The sequence below is a fragment of the Sapajus apella genome, unplaced genomic scaffold, assembly GCF_009761245.1.
Source record: "Sapajus apella isolate SASKATOON/1434 unplaced genomic scaffold, GSC_monkey_1.0 scaffold19, whole genome shotgun sequence".
Lineage (NCBI taxonomy): Eukaryota > Metazoa > Chordata > Mammalia > Primates > Cebidae > Sapajus > Sapajus apella.
The window spans coordinates 6,808,413-6,836,095 of record NW_022436959.1 but is presented as its reverse complement, the minus strand read 5'-3'; the positions used below and the strand labels follow the sequence as shown (position 1 = coordinate 6,836,095).

At 52.9% G+C, this 27,683-nt stretch overlaps 1 protein-coding gene across 3 annotated transcripts; it reads right to left on the bottom strand.

The window, feature by feature from the left end:
- Positions 1-10: 10 nt before the first annotated feature.
- On the bottom strand, positions 11-27,105 carry CRHR2 (corticotropin releasing hormone receptor 2). Of its 3 annotated transcripts, none has more exons than XM_032286880.1 (12): positions 26,599-27,105; positions 26,329-26,454; positions 15,209-15,294; positions 13,551-13,660; positions 13,146-13,263; positions 10,808-10,961; positions 10,307-10,367; positions 8,763-8,835; positions 3,938-4,023; positions 3,589-3,724; positions 2,934-2,975; positions 11-1,542 (listed from the first exon to the last, which is right to left on the bottom strand). In XM_032286880.1, exons 1-12 carry the CDS (start codon positions 26,699-26,701, stop codon positions 1,402-1,404), a joined length of 1,236 nt encoding a protein of 411 aa, XP_032142771.1. In that variant the 5' UTR covers positions 26,702-27,105; the 3' UTR covers positions 11-1,401. The 3 variants fall into 3 exon arrangements, with proteins under 3 accessions (XP_032142771.1, XP_032142772.1, XP_032142773.1); XM_032286881.1 differs by having other exon boundaries at positions 13,551-13,657; XM_032286882.1 differs by lacking the exons at positions 13,146-13,263; positions 13,551-13,660.
- Between the last annotated feature and the right edge of the window lie 578 nt (positions 27,106-27,683).

Below are 27,683 nucleotides of genomic sequence, written 5' to 3'. Positions count from 1 at the left end.
CAAGATGGGATACATGATTTTTCAAAATTTATTTTTGTAGGGAGTACCTAGAGCATTGGTTACTGTTGAAAGCAATGGCCTGATGCTTCTCCCTCCCTGACTCCTATAGCTCCGCTACAGGGCACAGGGTTGGAAGCCAAGCCTGGAAGCTGCTCTGATGGTCGTTGTATATGAGACTGAGGGGCTTTGTCTATCCTTCCCACCAGATTCCAGAGCCTTGCCCGTTGGGACAGGTCCTGGCTTGCTGGGTGAGCTGCACGTCACCTCCAGGCTGAATCAAACTGCCCTTGGTTGGGGGCTAGGGCCAGGTATTAGCCTGGGCAGATTGATAAGGGACAGACCTACCTGCAGGTATTTTGACCATAAAGACTCCAAACCTACCAGAGGTCAGAGAGAACTGGTCCTAGGCCAGGGCTTAAGTCCACTAAGAAAGATGGATGTGGCCCCATAGATCCAGCCACGATCCTTGGCCCACACCACTCTTTGAGTGATTTGACCTGAGGGGAGGCCGTTTCGAAGAGGCATAATTTATTTCACAGAGAGCAGAGATGTTTCTGAAAAGGAGGCTGGAGGGCAAAGGGCACTGGGGGATGAGTTTCAATCACTGAAGATATCGTTGGTTTCTGCTATTCCCATCCCACACCTCCCTTCTCCATGCCTCTGCTCCTTGATTTGCCCTGCACCATACATCTGGTTGACCTAAGAATGTGGCTGCCCTGATGGTGTCTTCCTAGATTCCCTAATGTGTGGACTAGGCAGAGAAGGGGTCTCCCAAGAGAGGAAGCCAATCCTGGAAGTCAGCATCCCTCATGGAGCCCTAGGGGTGGGAGGATGGCTGGGGAGGGGACAGAGGAACAAGGGTGGGGTACAAGTAAGGCTCTCTAGGTGACAGACCCTGGGATAGGACTTCCTAATTGATCCGTTACTCCAGCTGGCATACCCCACCAACTTCGGGGCACCACTGAGTGTGAGGCCGAGGGCCGGCACAGAGCCACACCATCACCTGGCAGCTGGCACTGTGAGTAGAGCAGGGTAGCCCCTTGTCTGCCACTGTGAATAGCTCTGTCTGTTAGGCCCTTCTCTGCTCTGGGCCTCAGTTTTCTCTCTACAGTGAGGCTCTGGCCAGAGAGACTGGGATGAGCAAATGCCTGCAGACATCTGACCAGCTCTTCTCGGGGTCCTGGGAATTCCCTCTGCTCCCTCTCGCACTGAGCCTGGCAGCCTCTGCTGGTCCTGTCTCTTGGAGTCCCCCTTGGCTGCCACACCCCCTCTTTCCTGCCATGCTGGAGAGCTGGTCTCTTCCCCTCCCATCTCCTGCCCCACCACAGCCTGCCCCACAAGGAGAACCCAGAGGAAAGTGGAGGAGGATGGGGGAGCTGCACAGATGGGCGACCAAGGGGGTCACACGGTGGCTGTCTGCTTGATGCTATGGAAGCTGATCCGCGTGGGTGACGTGGGGATGGACATGGCCCGGGCCACAGGGACTCGAAGGGAGTGATGGTCCTGCCAGCGGTGCCACCTCTTCCTCATGGCTGAGCGCACCTGTGTGAGAGGCAGAGGCTCAGCCAGCTCCCAAAGACCAACGCTGAGCTTCCGGGACAGTCTCCTCCCCTGATCTCTGCCCTCATGGGTCAACTGCCACCCTCATGCCAAGGAACTGCCTGCTTCTAAAACCGAAGTCCTTCCCTGACCCTGTGGCCTCTCTCCAAGGGCCCTTTCCTTAGTCTTCTCCTGGAGAGGCTTGACTCCACAGTCCTCCCAGATCATCCAGTGTCCTCTGGACACATTGCCTTCCCTTCCCTGACTCTCACTCTGCCACTTCAAAATTATTATCTTGGGACCAGAGAGCGCAGCTTGGAGACTTGGCCCCCTTAGTCTTCCCAGGCCCCCGCTCCCACAGGGCATTGATGGCGGGTGCCCAGCTCACACACCTGGAGCACCTCCTCCTCCCTCCTGAAGATGGTCCCCTCTGCAGCTCTCACTTTCCCTACTACCTGCTAGACTTTCCTGCCTGACTAACCCACAGGGCTTACTGCCTGAAAGGGAAAGCGCTCTGTTCTGATCATTCCTAAACTTGGTTGTATCTGGTGTCATTGTTGCTTCATTTGTTTGGTAATTGAAGAATTTTTCTGGAAATTGGATAATGTTCCTTGCATCCTTGCCTCATACTTGTTTCAAACAGAATAAATGCTCCATAAACGTCACTTTTGTTTTTTTCCTTACTGGCTCCCTCTCTTCTCATCCAGCCCACAGGACCTGTATCTGCTCATGGACTTTCATCCACAGAGACGCAGGCCTGCATAGACACCTCGCCAGTGCCCTGTGCAGAGACAGGCAAGTGCATTCCTCTGGAGTGTTGGGAAGCTCCCGGGCCCTGGGGCCTGTGTCTGCTCTTTTCTCTATGTCCTCATCCACCCCAGCCCAGGTACGAGCGTGCTCCTCCCCATGTCAGCTGCACTGGGGCTCTGGGCCACATGGTTGGTGCCAGGCTTCATGGCTGCCTGACTCCCCAGAGCCTGGTCTCAGGGTGTGGGCTATTCTGTGGCAGGTAGGGGGGAATGTGCTGGTCTCTCTTCTGCTGTCTGAGTCCATAAAGACCTGATTGCATGGCATACACCTCACCTCTTTCTGGATGATTTCTCCTGTCACCACTCTGCTCTGGCCTCTCTATTCCATGTGGCCTGGTCTCCCCTGCTCACCCAGCTCTCTCAGTGCACGTGTGCGGCACTGGCACGTCATTTCGGGCCTGCACGGTTGACCTAAATTGGCTCCAGCCCCTGTGGGGAGATTCCTGTTCCACTGAGGCCAGGCAGTATCTCAAGCCTTCCCCTCCCTGGCATTCCCGCAAGGCTGGGCAGCACCAATGGAGCCGCCCTGGAGTAGAGTCTGAGGAGCTGGATAGCCCAGGCCACCCCGAGGCCCTGGCCTCATACCTCTCCATTGAAGAAGCAGTAGAAGACAGACACAAAGAAACCCTGGAGAGGAAGGAAAGGAGGGAGTGGTCAGGAATGAGCTGGCGGAGGAGCTGCTCTGCCTGGAGTGGGGGACTGGGGACAGGATAGTGGGGGAATGCTCTGACCCAGGAACCCCTAGAGTCAGCTGGGTGGCGTCCTAGCCTCAAGGTGCAGATGTTCCAGGGCCTACTCTGAGTAAGCAGTGATCACAGGCCTGGAGCCAGGCAGACTGCCCCTCCAGAGCCTGCCCAGCAAGGAGAACCCAGGGGAGAAGGTGGAGGAGGAACGGGAAGCTGTGAGGTGGGCGACCGAGGGGGTCACATGGCGACCATCTGCTTGATTCTGTGGAAGCTGATCCGTGTGGGTGACCTAAATATTGTGTGACATTATTGAGAGCATTCGGCTGGACTGCCTGCATCCTTAGAACAGGTGCCGGGACAGTAGGTGCAGGCTGGTAGGACCCAGACCCTGGACAGGGGCCAGGCCAGGCTGAGTGTCCACGGGCTTCTAACTCTGTGGATGTAACTGAGCCATGGCTGTGCCAGTCCCCAGGGACCATCCTATTGAGGGCACAGCTGGCAGAGCAGTCTCAGGGAAGCGCACTGTGGGGCCCCCATCTGGTCACGGGCCCTACCTGGAATGACTGCAGGAAGGAGTTGAAATAGATGAACACAATCTGCGACAGGTTATCCTCCCCAGGATTGATGAAGAAGAGCATGTAGGTGATGCCCAGGAGGGGCAGGAGCACCAGGGTGGCCTTCACCGCCTTCCTGGGGGTGAGATGTGGATGCAGGTCTCAGCCCGCGCGGCAGGCAGGCCTCACCCGCTGGAACGGTGGGAGACCCTGTGGTGGTGTTTCTTCCAGAAGCTTGAGCGAGCTCCCTGGCTGAGGCCTGGGGCAGAGGGCTCTGCCAGGAAGCAGGAGGACGGCCCGATGACCTCCTCCCCTCTCCCCTGCAGGGTCAGGGCACTGCCTCACATACCTGTACTGGATTGTCTCAGATGTGGTGGACGCGCGTAACTTTGTCATTAGTATCCTGACAATGTTGAACAGAAATACGAAATTGATCTGGAGAGAGGGCAGGCACGGGAAAGACGGAAAAGGAAGGACCATGTGTCTTAGAGGAGCCGAGAGGCAGCCCCCTTCCCCGCAGCCCCCCGGAAACCCATGTCCCACGCACATACCTATTGCACCTTTCCCCCCAGCACCTGCCAGCATCCCAAGGCCTCGGCCCCTCCCTTGCCAGGATGGGGAGACAGCCCTGTTTTCCAGAGCCTGCGTCTCTAGCCCAGGCCCGAGGAGGAAAGGCAGCCTCTGTGGGTCATGACCGAGAACACAGGGCACGCCTCCTGAGGCTTAGAAAGCCTCCAACCCTCTCCCCCGCACAGGTACCCTACAGAAGCTCCCCTCCTCTCTCTGCCACAGGGTCCCCACTTGTTGACTGAGGGGCTCTCTGAGTCTCTTGCACTATCTCCGGCTCCAGGTCGGCCTGAGGTCCTTCTGACTGAGGACAGCCCTGCCCTGGTGGGGCAGACAAGGCCAGTTGGAGGGATTAATAACTCAGTTGCTGAATGAGTGATTAATCTGCCAGCATCCCGCCCTGTGCCCAGGAACTCCAGAGCCTTCACAGGCACCCTAGGCAGGGAAGATGGATGGGTGGCGGGGCTGGTTCTGAGGGCTCAGGACGGGCCCCATTTATCTTCATTCTGAGTCTTCCCTCTGCAGCAGAGCCACCCCACCCAGCCCCTAGCCCTGGAATTGGCCTGCCTGGCTCCTCAGCCGCTTCTTGCTGGGTGCGGGTCCCTGTAGGCCTGCAAGTGTCTGTTTGTCTGTGTCAGCTGTGACTGTGACTGTGTTGTCACGTGGGAGCTGTGGTGTGGGTCTGCAGGTCTGTCATTTAAGCACTTGTGCACGTGTGTTTGCCTTACAGAGCTTGTGCACGTGTGAGCGTGGATCTGGGGCACAGCACGCCTGCATTTCTCTTCATCTGCCTCCGAGCATAGGCAGGCAAGCAAGGGAGTGTGTGTTGGCCTGACACAGTGGGGCTGTTTCCTGACAAGGCGCTCATGGGCCAGAGGGAGATACATGTTAGCCCATCAGCGTCTGCGGGCTCATGTATGCACACCCACTCACTCACACACACACCCCTGAGCCTCTGTCTAGAAAATCCATTGCTTCTTACACTTGGGCTGGGCCCTTCTTACCCTTCCAAGTTCTGAATCCTGGCTGGGAGAAGGGACACAGGACATAGGCAGATATACTGATGCTGTCAACCTGTAGCCTCTGGATGCTCCCCAAGCTTTCGGGTGGCCCTGGGGGCAGGGAGAGCTCACACCCTGCTGCAGCCAATGCCTGCTGCTCTCTTACCTCACAGTCATATGGCCTGGGGGCCCAAGGGAGGGCTGGGGGTGGAAAGCCTTTAGTGGGGCTGCCGTGACCTGATACCAGCTTTCTCTTAGGGCTCACCTAATTTCCAGCTCCTGGGTTCTGTCATATTCCTCTGGATCATGGGACACAAGTCACCTTAACATGTAAGTGAATCCTAATTTTCTCATAAAAGTAATACAAAGTATTTGACCTTTTCTGATTCTTCCTGACTTCTCTGAGAGTAGAAACTGTTGGAATCAAAATATATTATCATTTCTGCCACATTTTCTTGAATTCAATATTAATCTTCCACTCATCCATCAACCCACTAATCAATTCAATTATCCACCCACTTTTATTCATCTAGCCTCTTACCTACCAACAAATAAATTCAATTACCCATCTACTTTTATCTATTCATCCATCTATCCGTCATTTATCCGTCCATCTATCCACCCATCATTCCATCCATCCATCCATCCATTCATCCATCCATCCACCCATCCATCCATCCATCCATCCATCCATCCTTCCATCTTTCCATCCATCCATCCTTCCATCCACTTACTCAACAACCAATTCATTCAACTATCTACCCACTCTTATATCTATCCGTTAATGTACCCATCCATCTACCCATCCATCCACCTACCCAATAACCAATCCATTCAGTTATCTACCTACTCTTTAATGTGTTCATCCACTGGCCCATCCATCCATTCATCCATCCATCTACCTAGCAACCAGCTTATTCAATTGTCCACCCACTATTTAACCCATTCATCTATTCAGTCAACAAGTGCTTACTGAGTACTTCTTGTCTATAGGGCCCTGCTTCTTGTACTGAGGCAAGGTCAGGGACAGGGTCAAGTGTGGAGCATCTGGGAGACAAGGCTTTGTCCCCATCCTTATACTAGGCAGCATTTAGTGATGTGGCCCCACTCATCTCAGCTTGTGTCTATGTAGCCTGAAAATCCCTCTTTCCTTTGAGCCTGTTTCCCAGCCTCGCTCTTCACACCACAACAGGCACCTCCTCTTTCTTGAGGGAGACTTCTGGTCACCCTGTCCACACTGAGCTCTCCAGCTTTCCATTCTCCGACTCCACCTCCCCCCCTAAAAACACACTCCATTTCTTTAGTAAGAACTGTCTGTTGGACCCTGCCCTTATTCAGCCTGGTTTCTGGTTTTATTTAATTGTTCATTCATTCAATGAATCAAGTGACCATGTGCCAGGCTCTGAGCCAGGCATCAGCGATGGGGAAGTGGACAGGCAGTCACAGCCCCTGCTTGCAGAGGGCTTGTGGACTAGCTGGGGGCATGCAGGGGTTGGGGGTGGGGGAGATTATATCTTTCCTAAGGTGTCAGAGATGCCTGGAGAAATGGCAGCTGGGCTAAGAACTGATGAGGCCCACCCCCCAAATGAACTGTAGCACCAAGTCCTAGTCTCATGGCTCAAATTTGGACTGTTCCAATTTGCAGTTGCGTGGCCTTAGGCAAGCTGCTTAACCTCATGAGCTCCTGCTTCCTTGTCTGCCCCCAATGGGGCTAACCACAGAGCTTGCCTTAGAAGATCAGCACAGGCTGAAATACTCACTGAGAGCACTAAGACCTGTGTCTGGACTAGTGACTGCCACATCCCTTTCCCATGACACCAACAGTGACAACACCAGCAGGCAGCCAGGCTTCCTGCAAACTCAACCACCTGATTCACTTCTCAGAACCCAGAAATAAGTGAGTGTCTCTTAGCAGCAGAAATCCAGCTGTGAACTGCTGGGGGGTGTAGGGATGGCATGTATCCAACCTCGAGGACAGCAGGCAGATGGTGGGGACAAAGCAGGAGACCTGGCTTTGAGCCTCAGCTCTGCCAGCTATTAGTGATGACCTTGGGCAAACCAATTCATCTCTCTTGGCTTCTTCATCTATAAAAATGGAGAGCATTTTATAGATGAACCCTACTTCTTTTAGGACTTGAAGATGCAAGGGTTGGAAATAATGTAAATAGAGCTTCTGGAAGGGCTCAGCTTGGAATCTGGAAGCCCCTATTGGTACAAAGAGCTGGGCCCAAGGGAAAGACAAGGAAAGGGCCCGTGAGCACAGAGGCAGGGGTGGAGCCAGAGAAGGGGTATGGAAGAGGAAGCAGGGAGCTGGTTCTTGACACTGAGCTCTTGTGTTCCTCGTCTCTTTCTCTTGGCATTTCCTCACCACCTATCCAACATCTTTACAGTTGGGACTCACTCTCTGCCACTATTGGTCACTTATCAAGGCCAACCTTCCCTGGCTCGGTCCCTGGCTCATCAAAAGCTCTATTCCTCCGGGATGGCTCTTGGCAGCTAGTTGGGAGGGAATGGATCTCATGGGGTTTTTGTTCACACTGAGGGGTGAGTGACTCACTGCAGCTGGGAATTCAAGGACAAACCTTCTATTAGCTGCTGACAAAACCTGGCTTCTTCCTCTGAAGTGAACAAAGCCCTGACAGTGGAATTTCCAGCCGTGGGTGAGAAGCCTTCCTAGTCATCATCAGTTCACATATATCAAGGACATTCCAAAGATGGAGGTCAAATGAAACCCAAAGTCACAGAAAAAGGAGAGTAAGAAAACAAAAGAGATAAATAATTGTCTCCAAGGTAGACAAAAGAAAGCACCACCTGGCACCTTCTTTGTGCAGGAGGAGATGGCACTCTCACTGAGTTTCCCAGAAGGAACTGTGGCCCCTTTAAGCAAGCCGGTACACATAGGAGCCTGAAATTACTGAGCCTGAAATAAGTCTTACGTAAATGCCAATTTCTTACGGGGCTTTTTTGTATGTCTGTCTTTCTTTTTTTTTTTTTTTTAAGGTATGATATATAATGGGTTTCTTTTGCAGAATGCAGCCTCTACTTAAACTCCCTCTTAATTAAAGCTTGTGGACTAAAGATGTGTGGCAATTATACATCAGATGCAAATGCAGTTGGCAAAGGGCGGGGAGCTGGACAAGGAACAATTGCTCATTATGCTTCATCCTGGTATCCACCGCTCCAGGCTGGGGGCAGTGGGCTGAACCCAGAGAGGGTCGCTGGGGGCCGAGGGGAATGCAGATCAGGAATGAACGGAAGCCTGCACACTCTTCTCTTGTCACTAGCTGCCTGCTCACCTAGCTGTCTTAGCACTGTACAGTGTCAGACTGGGAGGGCACGAGAAGTCAACCTGTCAGATCCTTCCTCCACCCAGAGAAAGAGCCCTGAGGTCACCAGAGGGGTGTGGGGCTGCGCTGGCATTGAGCGTGAGGAAGGGACGGCTGTGTGGCACTGGGGCACTGGTGGCATGGATGGGGTATGGGGACAGCATACAGAGTGGGTGTGCAGGGCTGCCCATGCCACATCTTTCCTAGAATCTCTGCCTGGGTGGGCCGTCTGCTGTCCTCCTGGCACCCAGCCCCATCCCAGCCACCACTGAGGACCTACCAGGAGCACGAGAATGATGGGGCCTTGGTAGATGTAGTCCACCAGGTCACCGGGTTCCTTGCCAAACCAGCACCTGCAAAGATGGGGTGGCTATAGGGGGCCTGCTGAGCTGGAGCTGGGGGACCACCCCCCCAGACTTGGGCCCAGGGTCCTCCAGCTTTACACTTACTGAGACCCAACCTCAAGGACTGCCCCTTTCTGGAAAGCCTTGGTGGAAATACCAGCCCCACTGAGCACCCTCACCCACCCAGGCCCTCTTTTGCTTTACATGTTGGGTCTGATCACCCCAGCCAGACTGAGGAGGGGCCATGGGTCTCTTCCTGTTCCTCTTTCCCCTGCCCCATTGTGGATTGCTAGGCACAGGATTGGGCATGCAGGAGGCACAGGAATAAAGGGAGAGCTGGGCTCCCCCTTGCTGGCCCAGGGCCAACTGCCTTAGGCCACCTGTTCCCATGTTGCTTAAAACCCGCTGCTCTGTGTGCCAGGCACTCAGTCGGCCACACAAAGCAGCAGATGTGGAAAAGGAGCCTTCCTACTGCCAGCCTGGGATTTTGGGTCTTTGAGCCAATGGTTGTGTACTGAGTGAAGGGAGCTGTGGCCTAGCTGGCCTCACCGGCTGCTAGAGGCTTAGTTCATTCCCTGGGGATGCTGGACAGGGGAGAGGCTTTAGGGTCTGGGTCTGCCAGCAACTACTGGACCACAGGGAGGTGCCGTCGACTTTGGGCAACTCTGTTCTCTGAAATCTTGGAGGTCATCCAGTGCAGACCTGCATCAGACAGGATTTTCCCTGTCTCCCAGGGTTTCTGGTCTCTGCTTTGGACCCCTCCTTTTACAGGAAGCCCACTACCTACCAAGGCAGCCCTCTTCTTCCTGGGAAGCTTTTACTCTTACAAGCGCTTCCTAATGTTGAACTTCTGGAACTCTACCCCATTCCTGCCCCCACTCTGAGAACAGATCCCATCTGCTCTCTCCAGGCTCTGAGACAGACCCCTTAGAGGTCTGCACACAGAGACTGACATTCCCCAGGCCCTGCTGCTCTCAGCTGGTGACACCTGACTTCCTGGCTGCTCCTTGGCTGACCCATGGCCAGAGTTGCTGTCACTTGGGCCGTGGCTCAGCATATCACGGCCTCTGGCACAGGGAGAACTGAGACTTCAAAAAAAAAACAAGCTCTGTGAAATGCCCACGGACTCTTTAAATGCTCATGGACAGCTCTGGATGTCATGTGTGGCCTTGACCCCTTCCACATACCCAGGGCCAGACCTGCCACATTCAGGTCTGAGGAGGCCTTACAAAGACCAAAGGGGTTGTGCGTGATGGGGTGCACGTCAGGAACCACAATTCCTAACTTAATCCAACAAAGTTCCTTGAGCCCTACCTCTGAGTGCAGGGTTATTTTCTTCAATTTAAGGACAACAGGAAAGTGGATCTATCTCAGTGTGGCTACATTTCCTGCTTCATGGCTTGGCTGGAGCCAAGGCTGATCTGTCTTAACACCCCCACGCCCCTCTCCATGACCCCCCATGGCTTGCCCATTCACTTACTGTTCATTCTCATAGTGGAACTTGCCAATGGCCCAGGCGACGATGATGGGGCAGGGGATGCCTGAAAGAAAGACAGACTTCGGCTGCAGGGGACAGATGGACAAGGACATCCTTGTAGGGCACACCGTGGGGGACCACAGTGGGGTAGGATCATGTTTTTACTCTTCCAACAGCAGGCCACCCATGACCCCAGAGGTACCTTGTCCCTAGACCCCTGGTCCATGCCCCCACCCCTTCTCTCCAAGCAAGGATGTGTGATTGTGATAGAGAAGTCTTTGGGCAGGTCCTTCCTGGCATGGGGAGAAAAACTATTTGAAGAATAGCCTTTGGAGGGTCCTTTGCTTTTTCCTCACCAGCATGGAAGGAAGTAGCTTTATCCTCGGGGCTGCGCTGGGGGTGGAGGGCAGGGCCGGGCTCTGGTCTTTGGACCCAAGACAAAGGGAAATGGCCTGGTGAGAAGTCCTCCCCCCAACTAGGCTCTGCTGCCCCCGGGACCCTCACACCATCCGATGAAGAGGAAGAGCCACTTGCGCAGGCGCTCGGTGGAGTAGGTCATGACGATGGCTGTGTGCAGGTAGCAGCCTTCCACAAACATCCAGAAGAAGTTGGTCACCACAAAGTAGTTGAAGATGGTGGTGATACAGCGGCACCAGACCTGTGTGCAGGGCAGGGACTGTCAGGAGGCTGCCTGGGGCCCAGGCGGACACACCCATCTCAGGCAGGGCAACAAGACACAGGGCATCCCAGAGGGGGTTCGTGGACATGCCATGAAATACCAGCAAACCTCATTCCAAAAAGCCTCATCCTTCCCCAGTGCTCTTTCACTCTTTCAGATTCAGTTAAGGTGCCACTCTCTGTTGGCACCAGTGTGTTTTCTTAATTTCTCTCTAACTCTTTCTACTTTTTCTTTCTAGTAAAGAGAGTGGGAGTCTGGCTCTGAGCTTTCTGCAGGCAGAGGTTGGAATTCAACCATCTTGTGTTTTCATTTTAATTTTTTTTGGGTCATTCTCAATCCACAGCAAGTCAGACCTGCTTCCACTTAGGGATGGAATATGAAATTTCATTTAGAAAAAAATGAAGAAAAAAGTGAGTAAAGTAAGTCAAGCGTGTATGAAGGGCTGCGGCCAGGGAGGGGATTCTCTAAAGACTGGGTTTGGGAGCTTCTGGACTTGACACAATCATTACTGGCTCTGGAGGGAGACATGCAAAGTACAGGGCCCCTGGCAAGTCACTGTACCTCTCTGAACCTCAAAAAGTAACACTGCAAAGGCAGGCATGAGGGGAGATGTGTTGTGGCTGTGGCTGTGGCTGTGTTTGTGCCTGCTGTGGTTCTGTGCTACCTTCCCAGCAGAGGGGAGTTTGTCCCTGTCCCTCTGAGCAAGGCTGCCTTCCCAAGCACCTTGCAGGAGGCCGGGAGGGGAAGCCCCTGCCCCTTTAGAGCCACACAGTGGGCTGCAGCAGGGTCAGGGTTCAGGCCTTGGGCTTCCAGGCCAGAGCTCCTCTCAACAGACCCCACCTGGTCATCTTCCCCACAGGCTCATCCCCAGGGCACCCTGAAAGCAAAGGCTGGGATGTGGGGAATGATGGAGCCAGCTCAAGGTCCGGGGAGCTGTGTGACAGGGGCTCTGCTTCTGTACATGCCCATCCTGTCTGTGTGGCTCTGACAGCCCCAGTTCTCAGATAGCCCTCCTGTGCTGAGCTGCTGGCTGCTTCTGGGCTTCCCTGCACAGTCTCTGATCTCTGAGCCTCCTGTGGCTTCTGTCTCCTTTGTTCTGAGAAAGTCCTGCTGAGGTGGGAAGCTACCGAGCTCCTCCTCCCAACCCTACTTTTCCTCCATGGTTAATGATGTCCTATTAGTACAAGTTCACGTTGGAGCTGGAAGGCACCTTCAGCTTGATTGAACCTGTTTGGTTCTGAGGCAGGGTTCTATGTGGGCCATGTTAAGGATCACATCAGGCTGGTGTCTGCTCAGGCACAGGCCACCCAACGGGAATGTACTGAGACGTCTCTGATGGTGTGCCACAGGGCTCTGTGATGGCCCAAGACTAGTCTACAGTTTTACAATGGCTTGGACACAGTACACAGCAATGGACAGAAATCCAGGGTGGACAGCTGGGATGTGGGATGGCCCCATATGTAGAGGTATCATCACAACATGTGACCTTGGCCAGTTACTTCACCTCTGTGAGTCTCAGTTTCATGTCTCTGTGATGGGGAAAATGAAACCTGCTGGTCTCACTGGGATTAAGTGACGGAGAGCTCAACAGAGGTTAGTTATAGTCTCTTTTTCTCAAAGGGGTCTTTGAGGGCACCTGAATCCACAAGATGAGTAGTGGACTAGGATAAATGTGTCTGGAGTCAGCTTTGTGAAGCTCCCAGCCTGCCAGCTTCCTGCTCCTCCCAGCCCAGCTCTGGTGGGACAGTGGTTTGGGTGGAGATGAGCTCAGGCCTGGTTTTGCACCTGAGCCACGGCCCATATGACAGCATTCGGGCCCTGGGTCAGCCAAGGAGCAGCCGGGAAGTCAGGTGTCACCCGCTGAGAGCAGTGGGGACTGGGAAACATCAGTCTCTGTGTGCACATCTCCAAGGGGTCTGTCTCTGAGCCTGGAGAGAGCAGATGGGATCTGTTCTCAGAGTGGGGGCAGGAATGGGGTAGAGTTCCAGAAGCTCAACATTAGGAAGCACTTGTAAGAGTAAAAGCTTCCCAAGATGAAGAAGGGTATCGTGGTAGGTAGTGAGCTTCCTGTCAAGGGAGGGGTCCAAGCAGAGACCAGACAGACAGGTGCCCCTGGAGCCCAGAGCCCCCCAGGTCTAGCCCCAAGCCTCCCCGAAGAGTGACCTCATTGCTCTCGTGTACTTCATGGTCAATGAGCTGCAGTAGGAACCACATGACATTTCGCAGGATAAAGGTGGTGATGAGGTTCCAATGAATCACATTCCGCAGACAGCGGATGCTCCTGTGGGAGGGGCAGGTCAGGGGTCAGTCGGGGTCAGGGGTCAACTGGGACTGGGCTCTCCCTGAGGCCAGGTAGAGACTCAGCCTGGGCCTCTGAGTCCAGCTCCCACTCTGTACCCCACATGCCTGCTGGTGATCCACGCCCTGATACCCTTCCCAAACCCCCCTTGATCCACTGACCCTTTTATCTGCTGGGCCCCGGAATGGAGGTGAGAATGTCTGAAAGATGTGAAGGAGGTGGTGTAGGAAGAGGGACGAGGAGAAAGCAAGGGGGGAGGATGGACTCACCGCAGGGTCAGGAAAAGCAGGAAGGCGGCCACCAGGGCTGCCACAGATACGCAGTGGCCCAGGTAGTTGACGACAAGGGCAATGCGGTAGTGCAGGTCGTACTTCCTCTGCTGGACAGACAGACATGGGCAGGGCAGATGCAGGCATGGGCACGTGGGAGTGGGGCTGAGGACTCCAGCCATGGCCACCTCTGTGTCCTGACCTTGCGGCAGAAGTGCTCCAGGTGTTATTGCCATGCCTGGCACTTAGCGCTCATTCCTGTTGGCCCTGGGTAGCTCTTGTTCTTATAAATGGCTGTGTTAAGGCCTTCCAACATGCATTTATTTTATTTTTAGTTTTTTAGAGACGGCGTATCACTCTGTTGCCCAGGCTGGGGTCCAGTGGCTATTCACAGGAGCAATTATAGTGTACCACAGCCTTGATCTGCTGGCCTGAAGCAATCTTCCCACCTCAGCCTCTCGAGTAGCTGGTACCACTGTGCCTGGCACCAACAAGCATTTTTAGGGGCACATTTTGAGAGGTATGGGTACAGATTCTTTTAAAAAATTCTAGACTCTAGAATGCCTTTCCTGGGTTTAGTCTCAGCCCAGATCCCAGCTGGCTGAGCGACTGAGGGTGAGTTGATTTATATCTCTGGGCCTCAGTTTTGATGTCTGTGCAATGGGGCCAACCTGCCATCCTGCCTCAGAAGCAACAGCCTATAGGAGGCCTGGGGTGGGGTGCATTGAGATTAGTCTGCTCTGGAGACCGCATGAGGGGGTGCATTTTCTATAGAAAATTTAGAAATTCTTTTCAAACTGGATAAAAGTCAGTTGACTTTTAATTATCACCAAGTGTTGGCAATTTGAAACAAAGTCAGTGATGAAATACTCCTTCCTGCCAGGGAGGGCCACCCCATGTTGATTCTCCACTGCTGGAAGGGCAGTGAGAATGGGGGTGAGGACCGATGGCTGGAGGTTGCCCTGCCCATTGAGTGACCTCCCTGCAGAACCTCTGTGGCTCACATTTTGCAGAATCAGTTTCTCAGGGTGGGTGAATGTTTTTCCCTGTGAATTTGGACGTCATTTGGGGCAAAGTTCCAGCCCCACTGAGGACTGTTGGATAATGAGGATGGGGCTGAGATGTATCATTTCAGATCAGGAATGAGGCGAAGCTTCAAGGGGAGGTGTTCAGTGTCTCAGCAGCACTGAATCGAATTCCAGAGTCAGAGCTGGAGCAGGGCTGGGGAGGCGGAGCATAACCCAGCTACCTGTGGGGACAGCCCTTGTAGGGCTGCATTTGTTTCCATGTGGAGTCACAGGATCAGAATGCCAGATGGGGAGACTGAGGCCCAGAGGGAGAGGAGGGTGTGCAGTCACACAGCCTCTAAGATGTTGGGAGCATTAGTCACACGGTTATTCCCTTTTTGTGTCCCATGCCTCCTTGGCTGTGTCCTCTAGCAGCTCAAGCTTTCTTGAAGGTGGGACTTCATGTCCCCTTTCTGTCTCTCTACAGTGTCACTGAGCACAGGGCAGGACACTGGGGGCAGGGGCAGGAGGTACAGAAGGGAGTGGCTGGGTGACACAAGGACTGGTCTGCCCACCTTGGGATCCTCTGTGCTCATTCTGAGTCCCAAACCTGTGTGAGGCCTGGGGTCAAGGCAGGTGAGAGCCACTCACCTTGTCATCCAAAATGGGCTCACACTGTGAGTAGTTGATCTTTGAGGCCCAAGTCCCATTCTCCAAACATTCTCGGTAGGCATTCCCTACAAAAAAATGCCAGCTGCCAAGAGTCAGGTCACTCTCCTCCTCAAGAGCCCTCCCTGGCTCCCTGGTGCACACAGGATAAGGTGTACACACCTCAGCTCTCCTAGGCCAGGAAATACAATGTGCATCTGAAAGTTTACATGTAAGTTATTTATGTGAAAATAGCACAAAAGTCTCATCTTACATAATAGCTAAAGGCATGCTAAAACCCATTTTAGATACAGTCTTTGACTAGCATTTTGTACACTTTCATTTTGTTCATTTGCTTCAAAACTGAATCCAATGTGAGCACTGGGTTGTGCCTGAAGATTTACTGCTTTCAGCATGCCACATAATTTACATCCTTATCTCAACTGTTTTATATTTATGAGATCCGTACTTCACCAATATCAGCACTTCCATTTTAATAATAACTACCACTTACATAGCACGTGTTTCTCATGTACCAGGCCCTCTTCTAACTGCTATGGATACACCTGTCCATTTAATCTCCACAACCACCCCATGAGGTAGGCATTAATATGAACCCGTTTCAAAAAGGAGGAATCTGAGGCACAAAGAGATTAAGCTACTGGCCAAGGAAACAAAGATGACAAGAGGATTCAAACCCAGAAGTTCTGGCTTCAAGCCTTCTGTTCTCAACATTTAGGCCACATCAAGTAGTGGTAAACAGGAATGAGGGAATGCTGGGGACTCAGGGCTGGACCGCTTCCCTTGGGCTGCTGCTGCCTGGGAGGCCACCATGTGATGTCTCTATATGTTCAAGAACCAGCCTCTGTTTTCAAGTTGGAACAAGATGTGTGGAAAGACATTTCAAGCAGCAATGCCCTGTGTACAAAAGTGCAGATTTTATCAAAGGGGAAGATAGGAAAGTTGAAAAATGCTCATATTTGCCTTTCTCTCTATCTCAGCTCTAACTGTCAAGGTCTGGCTCCTAAGCCACCCCCTCCATACGCCAGCTCCAACCAGGAGGAAGTCCTCCCACCAGAGAAGGCCGGGAGCTCTCCAAGCCTGCCTCTGCTCTGCCTTCACCACTATGTATTTCTGATCTCCCCAGGTGGATTACAAATGCTGAATGTTCCATTGTTTGGAGGTGATTTGTACCAGGGTTTAGCTCTCTGACTAATGAGCAGTTGTCTGTGAAATTTTCTTTTTAGCATATGTTAGATATACAATGTAAAGCTAATTAAAATAAATAGCTCACAGAGCACAGAGTTGCAGAGCTGGAGGGGGAACCTTAGGTTGTTTTTGGAGGCAGTGTGTTCTGAAATAATTAAGTTACTTAAAAACCCACTTCCATTGAGCCCGATGAGTTTGAAGCAATGGAATTAGGAAAGAGCACTTGCCAAAGAGCAAAATCAATGGGGAAGATTCTATTAGCTTAACTGCTTTTTAGTTTGGTGCCTGGAGCTCATCCATTCTTCAAACTCAGGGTTGTGACTGGCCTATTCCTTCCTCCTCGGCCAAGGCCCATCCCTGGCAGGGCCCTGCCCTTCCCCTGCCAAGCGAGTCAGGGAATGCCCTGGTCTGACGCTGATTCTGACTCCCAGGAAGAGGAATCCTGCTCCCCACCCCTGGCCATGGTGCCCAACTCCCAAGATGGGCTCTGAATTTGATACCTAGGACCATCTTTCCTTACCAACATTAGTGCTCATGAAAGGGAGGGGCTACCTCAACTTGTGGGGGTCAGTGATGGTGATGTCACTGAACTAAAAAAGTAAAAGCATTTAAGGAGAGTAAGTTCTTTTGTGAAATGAACAGTCCCTCCCTGATTGGGGTTTACAGTGCCTCTGAACAGTCTGTGTGAGGTGAGGCAGACCATGATCCTGCCTGTGCTTCAAAGGGCAGAAAAATGATCTTCTATGTGTTCATAGATATCATCCAGCTTTCCTGAAGCTCAGTGCTAGGCCCCCTCCTTCAGGAAGACCTTCTTGATTGCTCCGACCCTATAGCTCTCGTTCGCGCTCTCTCTCTCTCTCTCTCTCTCTCTCTCTCTCTCTCCCCCTCTCCCTCCCCCGTCTCTCTCTCCTCTGAGCATCCCCAGTCCTGACCACCTGAGCCCCACACTCCAGCCCTTGCCCCATGACCAGCCCTGAGCTGTCGAGGTGAGTAAATCTGGTCACTCTGATCAGGGTGGGGGTTCCCTGAGGACAAGGCCTCAGAACATTTGTTTCCCAGGTATGCTATCTCATGGTGGCACCGACCGTGGGGTGGGCTTGCAGGTGAGAAGGGGTCAGGATAGAAATGCTGCAAATCAGAGACCTTTCCTCTCCCTCACACCAATGCCCAGGGGTCCAAGTTCCATGGATTCTGTCTCTTCTTTTCTTTTTCCAGAGTCTACTCCCCTCCTGCCCATCCCTCCATCTGCTCTCTAGTCTTCTTGCCTGGACCACCACAATGGCCTCCTAGCTCACCTCCTTCTTCTTTTCTTGCCACCTTGACCATGTTGATTCCTGCTTAAAAGCCATCAATGGCTCTTTATTGCTGTCAATAATAAAGTCCAATTTCTTAGTGTGATAGTCAAGACCCTTGACACCCAGGCCCCAGTTTAGCTGGCCTGACCCATCTCTAGCATTCTGCATGGCCATGGGCATTGGCACAAACAGGTTTGGCACGTACCCTCTTTGTGTGGATTCACCTCTTAAAGCACCTCCTCCTTCTTACCCATCTTTAATCCCTCACTCAAATGTCACGTCCTGCCTGGAGCCATCCCCGGCACCCTAGGTTTGAAGCAATCCTCTCTGTTTCCTCCTGCATCCCTTCCCTTCTCTTGTCACATAGCTTTCCCACTTTATTGCCCTTGAACCACAATAACACATACATTTTATATTATAATCCAGTACACACACACACACACACACACACACACACACACACACAGAATCCAGTTTCAAAAAGCAAGATGTAGCTGGGGCACAGCTGTGTTATTTTCCTTTCCAGTCTATTTTAATGTCTTCTATTCATTTCACAGACAAACACTCATCATGACCCATTAAATTGACTCCACAGTCCACTCTTGTGTCATAATCCATAGTTTGAAAAACACAAATTCTGTTTTATTGCATTTGCCATAATTCAGTATGAACTTCACCTCTTTGGACCTGATCCTTCTTTTCTTTGCTACTGGACTTGAACTCTTTTGGGACAGACAAGTAAGTAGAGGCCATATTGGAGCCACTGAATCTCCCTCAGGACAGAGCCATTGACTAAATGTGGGCTGAACAGAACTGACTCAGACCTGCTGACCCTTGGAAAGCAGGTGGGATGTGGAAGTGGGAGGGGAATTCCCTCTCTGGCAGCCCAGCCCTGCCTGCAGATGAGCTTGTGGCTACAGACACTGGGTATCAAAGAACTGGACAGATGTGCCCCGCTCTTTGGGGGGGCTGTCTGCTGTAGCTAATGAGGGCACTGAGCCCTCAGGCACAGCCTCGGACAAGAGGGAGTAAAACAGAAAGTATCCCCTTCACCCTCTGGGAACCATAAATGGATGGGCACACAATCTGAGGGCAAATGGCAAGGCTAGAATTGCAGGGCTGGGTGCAGAGAGGTGGGTGCCTATTACCATAGCAACACAGGTGCCCCTGCTGAGGATTGATGCTAATGATGTGGAGTGTGGCCTTCCAGGGGGTATTAGGGTCTGAATGATGCAGGCAGGGTGTTTTCTTGCAGGATTCTGTAGTCTTGGAGGTCTGATTTCTACACCCAGAGTGGCCCAGGCCTGCCAAAAGCCCCCATTACAATGGGCTCTCCCATTTCAGATGCAGACTCTTGGCAAACAGTTCCTAGTTTAGGCAGTTATCTAGGGTGGTCCTGAAGCCTGGCTGGGAAATGAGAGCCTATATTCAAGTTGTAGTTTTGTCTCTGCATAGCTAGTTGCCCATGACAAAGTCCCTTCCCCCTTGGTCTCCATTTTGCCTCTTAGAAAAATTATAGTAAATTGATTCTCTATTGATATTATTGGCATTTCAGGTGGATCAAATATTTGTTATGTGAGACTCCCCAGTCTACTAAATGTCAATTAGCACCCCCAAGCTATTGTGACAACTCCAAGCATCCCTTTCAGATGGTTGGCACTTCTACCTCTGATACCGTCTAGAGAGACATGGGTCATGGGAGAAAGGAACCATGAGGGACTATATTTGTTGGTAGTTTGGGGGGAAGGAGTACAAGGGACAGGGGTATGCATGGGGAAAAGGGTGAGTTGGACTGTGGTGAGGCACAGCAATGGGGTCATTGGTTATTTGGAAAGAAAAGGACAGGAAGTGAGGGAGAGGCTGGATGTGGTGGCTCACACCTGTAATCCCAGCATTTTGGGAGACCAATGCAGGTGAAATTGCTTGAGCCCAGGAATTTGAGACCAGTCTGAGAAACATGATGAAACCCTATCTCTACAAAAAAAAAAGTAGCGAGGCATGGCTGTGTGCACCTGTAGGCCCAGCTACTCAGGAGGCTGAGGTGAGAGGATTGCTTGAGCCTGGAAGGCAGAGGCTGCAGTGAGCTGAGATTGTGCCACTGTACTCCTGGGTAACAGAGTGAAACCCTGTGATGATGATGATGATAGAAGGAGGAGGAAGAGGAAAAGGAGAAGGAAGAGGAGAGGAAAGTAGTACTAGTAGTAGTAGTGGTGAGGGAGAGAAGGTGATGACATATTGGCGGGGAGGGCCAGAAGCAGTATTTACAGAAGAAATGCAGTCACTGCATGGGATCAGAACTTTCAGCACCGCGAACAGCACAACATCATTCTTCAACTGCCTAGCTCTGATATGGGGAACCTTGGAGAGCTCCTAAGAATCAGCCTTCCCACTCGACATTCAGATCTTGGTCCTGGGCCCAGCCCAAGGGTATCAACTAATTCATGCCCCTTTTCAAAGTCCAGCTCCAGCCCCAGCACCTCCAGGCAGCTTCCATGACTGTTCCAGCTCCCCAAGGGTCCAGCTGGTTGTGTCTGCCTGGCTCATTCTGGGCTGGGATTGCTCTTTCACTGACTCCTGTAAAGGTGTACTTTCCCAACCCGCCCAAAGGCTCTCTGGAGCAGAAGTTTACCTTCTTTTGTACAAGGCTGAGAGCCCCTAATTTCATCTCCAGCCCTTTCCTAAGCACTGCACAGAGCTGAGCACACAAGGATCTCAGGATGGACAAGGCTGATGCTGTTTCCTAGGTTACTTGGGAAACTCACTGAAGATGGGAGGCTCACAGTGGGCCAGGAGGATAGTCTGCCACCTTGGATGCCCATGCTTCACCAAGATGCATGGCAAATACAAAACAGTCACACATACATGCAGGAGGCAGCCAGATCTCATGCCAAGACCCCACGTGTAGACTGACCCAGCTGCCAAAACTGCAGACACTGTGGTCCAACCCCACATGAGGGAGGGGTGCCAGTCTTAAACAGCAAACCTTTGGGCAGTATCCTCCAGGTTCCTGGCATGAAAGCTTTGACTGTTCCAAGGGAAGCATGTCGGAAACTGAGTCATCAGGCATCCCCTTGGGAATTAGGAAGGAAGGCAACTTTTGCATTTGGTCTAGTGGGACTTGAAAAGAGAAACTGACATATGTTGGGTCACTCAACCATGAAGAGGCAGAAGATCTCTCTCCCCTGGGACACACTTCATCATGGGAGATCTTGGAGTTGGTGTCACTAGAAAAGAGAAGCTCCCTGTAACCCTGTGTTTCAGCAGGTGCAGCCAGCTGTGCCACCTCTTCAGTGTCATTGCCACTTAGTGACCATATCCCCAGAAGGTAATACCTTAGGGGCCAGATATCCCACCCTCAGTCCCTTTACTGCCTATAGTTGGGGCATTCCAGATCCAGCCATCTCCTTGTCTGGTTTGGGGCCTAGCTGGGTAATCTTTGACCTTGACTTTGAATCACCTTTCTTACCTATCGTTTTTTGAGATGGGGTCTCACCCTGTCACCCAGGTTGGAGGGCAGTGGTGTGATCTTAGCTCACTGCAGCCTTGAACTCTTATACTCAAGTGATCCTCCTACCTCAGCCTCCTGAGTAGTGGGACTACAGGCATGAGCCACTATGCCAGGCTCATTTATTATTTTTTTTTTGTAGAACACGGGGTCTCGCTATGTGGCTTCAGCTGGTCTGAAACTCCTGGCCTCAAGTGATTCTCCTGCCTCAGCCTTCCAAAATGTTGGGATTGCAGGCATGAGCCACCATGTCTGGCCATATTTCTCGCTTTTTGTGGGAAAAACCTTGCAGTTGATGTCTCCTTCTAGCCTGGCCTCCACTTCCTGGACTGGATTGCTTCTCATTCCCAGTTAAAGAGACTTGGGGAAGTGTGGCCAGAGCTGGGGTTGTCAGAGGCATAGTCCTGGTGCTAACAGCAGTTTTCCTGAGCTTCCCAAACGAGGTACATCTCCCTGAATCAACATCCTGCATTGCTTGGAGGCCACTGCAGGCTAAGGAGAACTGACCAACTTTGAGACCTACCTTGCATATTTCTGTCTTGATCCAATCACAGCAAATTGGTGGTCAGAGGGGAACAGGCAGCTGGTGATGTTCACCAAAGCTCAGACCCAGACTGATATAGAAGTGCTGGGTTGAGTTTGGGAGTCTACTATTGCCAAACCCAGCCACTGGGTGGGAAAGGTATTCCTTTACATTTAGAACTGTTTCTAGCCACTCAAAATTTGAACCTGGGCCCGAGGAACCCTGGAAGGAAAACGGAGGCCACCTCCCCACCTAGAGCTAAATTGCCAAGTCTTTACTTCCCAGGCTCCCTTGTAGCCAGAGCTTTGGCATGGGACCTGGGGCTCCACATACTCCCCCTTCCAGTATGGGGGCCCCCAAATGGAGACAGGGAGAAAGCCTCTCCAGAGGTAACTGCAGGAAGCTTAAGACTCTAAGTTGGCCAGGTGCAGTGGCTCACACCTGTACTCCCAGCACTTTGGGAGCCAGAGATGGGAGTATCACTTGAGCCCAGGAGTTCAAGACCAGCCCTGGCAAAATGGCAAGATTCCACCTCTACAAAAAATTTAAAAATTAGCCAGGTGTGGTGGCATGTGCCTGTAGTCTCAGCTACTCAGGAGGCTGAGGCAGGAGGATCACTTGGCACAGAAGTTTGAGATTGCAGTGATCCTTGATCATGCCACTGGACTCCAGCCTGGTAGACTAAGATCCTGTCTGAAAAAGACTCCAGGGCAGTGGTGGCAGCAGGGCTGTGGCCCACCTGGTGGCCAAGGCTGGTGGTGTTGGCAGGGCCTTTCAGGAAGAGGGACATTCCTTCACTGGGCCAACTCTGCGCTGTGCTCTTGGCTGGGGGCCCCAAATCTGGTTCTCTAGCCCGCTCAGTGATTCCATAAACTCCCCAATATATTTTTCACAAATTTCTTCTCTACTTAACCTAGCAGAGTCAGTTTTTGAGAGTCAGCATAATCTGTTTGAATCCTAGTTCTGTTACAAGTGACTTAATTGCACCATGCCTCAGTTTCCCCATGTGTAAAATGAGGATAACGCTATGTCTCTGTCACTGGATGGTGGAAGGATTAAATGAGTGAAACCACAGTACAAATGCGTGGAAGCCCAGCCACTGGAGCACCAGCACAGGTTGTGTAGAGAACACCCGACAAGACTTGAGTGCTTAACTTGGCTCTGCCACTGACTAACGAGTGTGACCTGCACTAGTCCCTTCCCTTCCCTTGGCCCTGCTGTATCTGGATATAGCTCTGGGGGAGATGGCTCAAGGCTCTGACCTAGCCTTCCAAACTCACTCCCTGTAGCTATTTGCTAACTCCACATCCTAGGACTTCTAAATGGCTTATCTCCGCTCTTGGTGCTCTCTTGAGCGTTTCCCCACCCAGCCAGCTGCTTCCTGACATCTCCACTCAGGTGCCCCTCCAGCTCCTCAAGTCAACACATCCCCAACTGTGCTCAGCTGTTTCCTGTGTGCCCAACCCTCTACCTTGCCGTCTCTCACCACATCTTGTCAATTTCAAATGCCCAAGGTTGCTGGCGTTTTCACCCTCTTTTTCTTCCACAGCCTGCGGTCTCTCTGGGTCTATGCAGAAGTCCCCTTACCTCTCCTCTCCCTCCAGAGGACAGTGTGCTCCCAAAGCTGAGCTCCTCCACTCACAAGCTTGCCTAGGCTCCCTCTCCAGGTGAAGCCCTGTAGAATGCCCTGCATCACCTGACCTCCATGCGTCTCCCCAGCCTCATTGTTCCTTTCTCCTACTCCCTGTTCTCCATACAACACTCACTCCTCCTGAGGCACAAAGCCCGGCCTGTCTCCATGCCTTTGCTCAGCCCCCTCAGCCTACAGGGCCTCTCCTGTACCTCTCCTGCTCTCACCTGCTAAAACCCAACCTGTTCCCAGAAGTCCTGTTCAGAGGGCTAAGTTCTCCCTGATTCCCAGGCCAGAGGTAAGTCTTCTTTCCAAATTTCTAAGCTGTCCTTGCAAACCAAATGCCTCTTGTGGAGGCAGTACTGCCCCATGGTTAAGAGTGAGGGCTGTGCATTTGCCTGCCTGCACTGGTGCATAGGAGCTGATTAGGACCTTGAACAAGTTACTTCATGTGTCTGAGTCTCAGTGTTCTTGTCTACAATATGGGCATAAAAGCAGTATGTATCTTGGAGGGAGTGGGGGTGAGTGGGATTATGGATACAAAGCTCTCTCAGTGGTAGCTAGCACCTGGAAAATGATTAACACTTGAGAGCTTTGCGGCAGATTCTCTGTGCTCAGCTGAGTTGAAAAATTGCAGAGACTAATATCTAAACTGTTATCCCCACCTGGGTGATCCCTGCTCAATGAATCTTCATTGATCAATGAATGGAATGAGGCTTCAATAGGGGTTTGGCTATAGCATGGTAAAATTGGGGCAGGAAGTGGAGCCTGAACTCCCCTGTTCTCCCCCGGGGCTTCTCATGGAGTTTTCTCCCTGTGTCATTCTTTCTAAAGGAGGGATCCCATGGAAAAGGCAAACAGAGAAGGAAGCAACACTGGTGTGAAGAAAGGGGAGGAGGGAAATCAATCATGCCTGTCCACAGCCATTAGCACCCTTTGCTCTTCCTACCCAGGCTGACCTCACACTCCAGGTGCTGGTTAGCGGTAAGTGCTCCGCACCCTCCACCAGCTCCTCTCATTCTCCCGAAGTGGCAGTGCAGGCAGCACTTTGGTCTAAATGAAGAAAATTGTTCATTAGATACCCGGGGCTCATTGGCACTACCTTTACCAGCCTGGGTGGTGACCCAACCTTTTTTCAGCTTCTCATTAGACTTAATTGATATGGATGGTCTGATATGCGCTGTCTGCACTCCTTTGGGAAGTCTTCCCTGTCACTCCCAACCCCATTCCCATAGACCTTGTGCTTCCCCCCTAATTAGGGCATTCATCATTCTGTTCTTTTTGCCTGTTGCAATTGTGCCCATGCAATACAGTGCCCATGCAGTGGCTGGCGCATAGTGGGTGTTCCACAAATTGATTGAATAATACTGTACTCAGCTTGGCTATGAAGAAGAGACCCGGGCCCTGCTCTGGGAAAAGGGGGCCTCCAGGCGGGTTGGGGAGAACAAGGCATAGCTCAGGCTGGGATAAGAACCAAAGCAGAGCTCTCTGAGGTTCACAGGCTGTGGGCTGAGATACTCCATCACCCTGCTTCACCCTGGATGGCCACGGCCCTTAATCTCCAGGCTCAGTCTGAATCAGGGTCGCTGATCTCCACTGCCCCACCCCACACACAGTTCATGGAATCCTAGAAATACAGTTTTATAAAGCCAGGACTAGGAAGGCACAGGGAAATCATTCATTCTGCTTGCATACCTCCTAGGTTGGGGACCTCACTTCCTTCCAGGGAGATCTGTTTCAATCATGGATAAGATGTGCTCCCTGGCCCCACCAGAGCCCTCAGCTGGTACAGTCAGGGGAGTGCCACTTGGAGTCAGGTGCAGGTGCTGCTGTCTTGCCTTCTAACCACCTCTCCTGGCGAAGGCCTCAGCCTGGGCTTCTGAAAGCGTGTGCACGTGTGTGTGTGGGGGGGTGGGTGGAGGTGGAACTGGGCCACCATTCAGACACAGACACTCAGAGAGGGCTTGTTAGGATGTTTCCAGGATGAGAGGTTTCAGACAGATAGTCCTCAGATAGGATCTCAGCATACTTGGCAACTGGGGTTGGGCTGGAGATGTGAGGGGGGTTCTAGATGGGCCAGTGATTGCTGTCCCCACAGGCTCCTGCAGACCACATGCCTGGCTCCCATCACATGTTCCACAGGGCACAGACAGGCACCCACACAGATGCACACACCCAGAACCCCCACTAAACCACCCCACCTGGAGGCTGCGTAACTCCAGCAGCCTCTACTGCCCTTTGCTCCAGAGCCTCAAGCCCGTCCATGACTTGCCAGGAGGAAGGAAGGCATAGGTTGTTCTCTTTGGGGGGCGGGGAAAGGGGCTGATTCAGACAGCACTCATTATGAGGGCACAGGACTAATGCTGCCCACGCCCCTGACTCAGCCCAGCAGGTCAGTCCTGGGACGCTGGATTAGGGAAGATGCAACACCCCTCACCCTCTAGCTTGGCAGAACCTACGCCTGCCTGTCCTCCCCCACAAAATATGCACTCGCCCCATCCCTCCCGGCTCCTGCCTTCCTCCTCTTCTCTCTGTTAGTACGGTCAGGTCACTGCACTCACTCTGGGGGATTTGGGACTTAGCATATCCGCTCTCCTGGGGTAGGTCCCCCTCCTGAGTAGGGGAAGCAGCGTCTACACAGTGAAGTCCTAATGGGGAACTTAAGGCAACGGAAACTACAATGGAGGTTTACCCTCAAAGAGGAGGAAGTATTTCCTTCTCTCCTTTTTGGGCTCTCACCGCATGGAGCACGGGAATTGTGGGCAAATCACTGCCTTACTGAGGTTAGACGCTGTACTGGGGGTAGAAGCAGAAGGCGCGCCCCAACATTGTAAGGGGTCCTTAATACCAGAGGTCTGCTGTACCGCGGCCCTCGGCAGCTTTGTGTCGCTGGGTCTAGAACCCTCTCAATTCCCTAAAACCGCGGATGAAGAGCAGGCAGCGAGGGTCGGGGACACTCACGGGTCGTGTTGTACTTGACGCCGTTGAAGTACTCGGGACATGGCCGCTCCACGAGGGCTCCGGTGGCGCTGCGGGGCCAGCACGTTCCGATCTGGTCCAAGGTCGTGTTGCAGTAGGAGTAGGGACCTGGCGGCGGGAGAGAGCGGAGCAGAGCTCAGAGGGGCCCCCAGGGGCGCGGGGAGCCACGGGGCACTCGGAGCGCGGGGTCTGAGGAGCACCCAGCGCGCGAGGGAAGCCCGCGCCGCCTCCGACCGCTCTCCTCCCGCCTACCCTCGGGGTCCAGGGGCGGCCCCCAGCCGTCCAAGAGTAGCTCTTCGGCCAGCGCCAGGCTGCAGTTGGCCTCCAGCAGGCTGTGGAGCAGTGCCGGGTCCATCGCGCCCCGCAGCCGCGTGTAGAGGAGTGGGAGTGCGCGCTCCGCGTGGCTGTGAGGGAGTGGACGCGGGAGGGAACCGCCGAGAGAGCGCGGGGTCCTGGTCCCCCGCTGGCCCAGCCCCAATCTCCGGGGCAGCTTCTGGGCGCAGCCTCCGGTCGCCCAGAGCTGTCAAGTGGGGACCTTCGCGGAGAGGAGCTGCGGGTACAGCCGCTCAGCCACGGCCAATGGCGGAGCCAGGGGGCGGGACCGGGCGGCTCCTCTCGGAGGGGCTCGGTCTCCAGCCCCCCGGGTCCCCCACCCTGCCCAGAAGACGGCTTATCAGTTTGCAGCTCTCTTCTACCCGCTGCGCGTCCAGACGAGGGCGGCGGGCTGGAGAGCGTGGGCCTGGGTGACTGACGGAATGCCCCGTGCGGGGACCAGGGATCGCAGGCCCCGGAGCTGCAGGGGGCAGCAAAGCGCGCCCACCCGCCAGCCTGCAGGAGGAGAACGCTGCAGCTCTCCTAACCGAGGGACAGCCGCTACCCAAAGTTGGGCAGCTCTCGGCCTGAGCTTCCCTTCCCTGAGCGAGGACACTGGAGGGAGGCAGGGACGGAGAGCCCATGGGCAGCTCTGCACCCTCGAAAAGCCTCTATAGCTCCTGGGAAGGAAATGGATTGGGGAGGCCTCGAGGGAAGCAGGGAGCTACCCAAGAGTCAGAGATCAAGTGGCCTAAATGGGTTAAAGACCTGGCAACAGGCCGTGGAAGCTGAAATGGAGAGATTTCTGAGGGGCAGCCAGACCTGGTGAGGAGGAATTGGAGTGGGTGGCTGGTTTTAAGCAAGAGCCTGGAGGCAGGGATAATACCAAGTCACCCGCTTCAGTGACTGGGGGCCCGTTTAATCAGATAGAGTAAGTCTAGGGGAGAAAGTTGTTGAAATTATCTGGAAAGCTTTAAACATCCAGGTGTTAGTACCCTGGGCACCAGAAAGAATAAAGGAAGAAG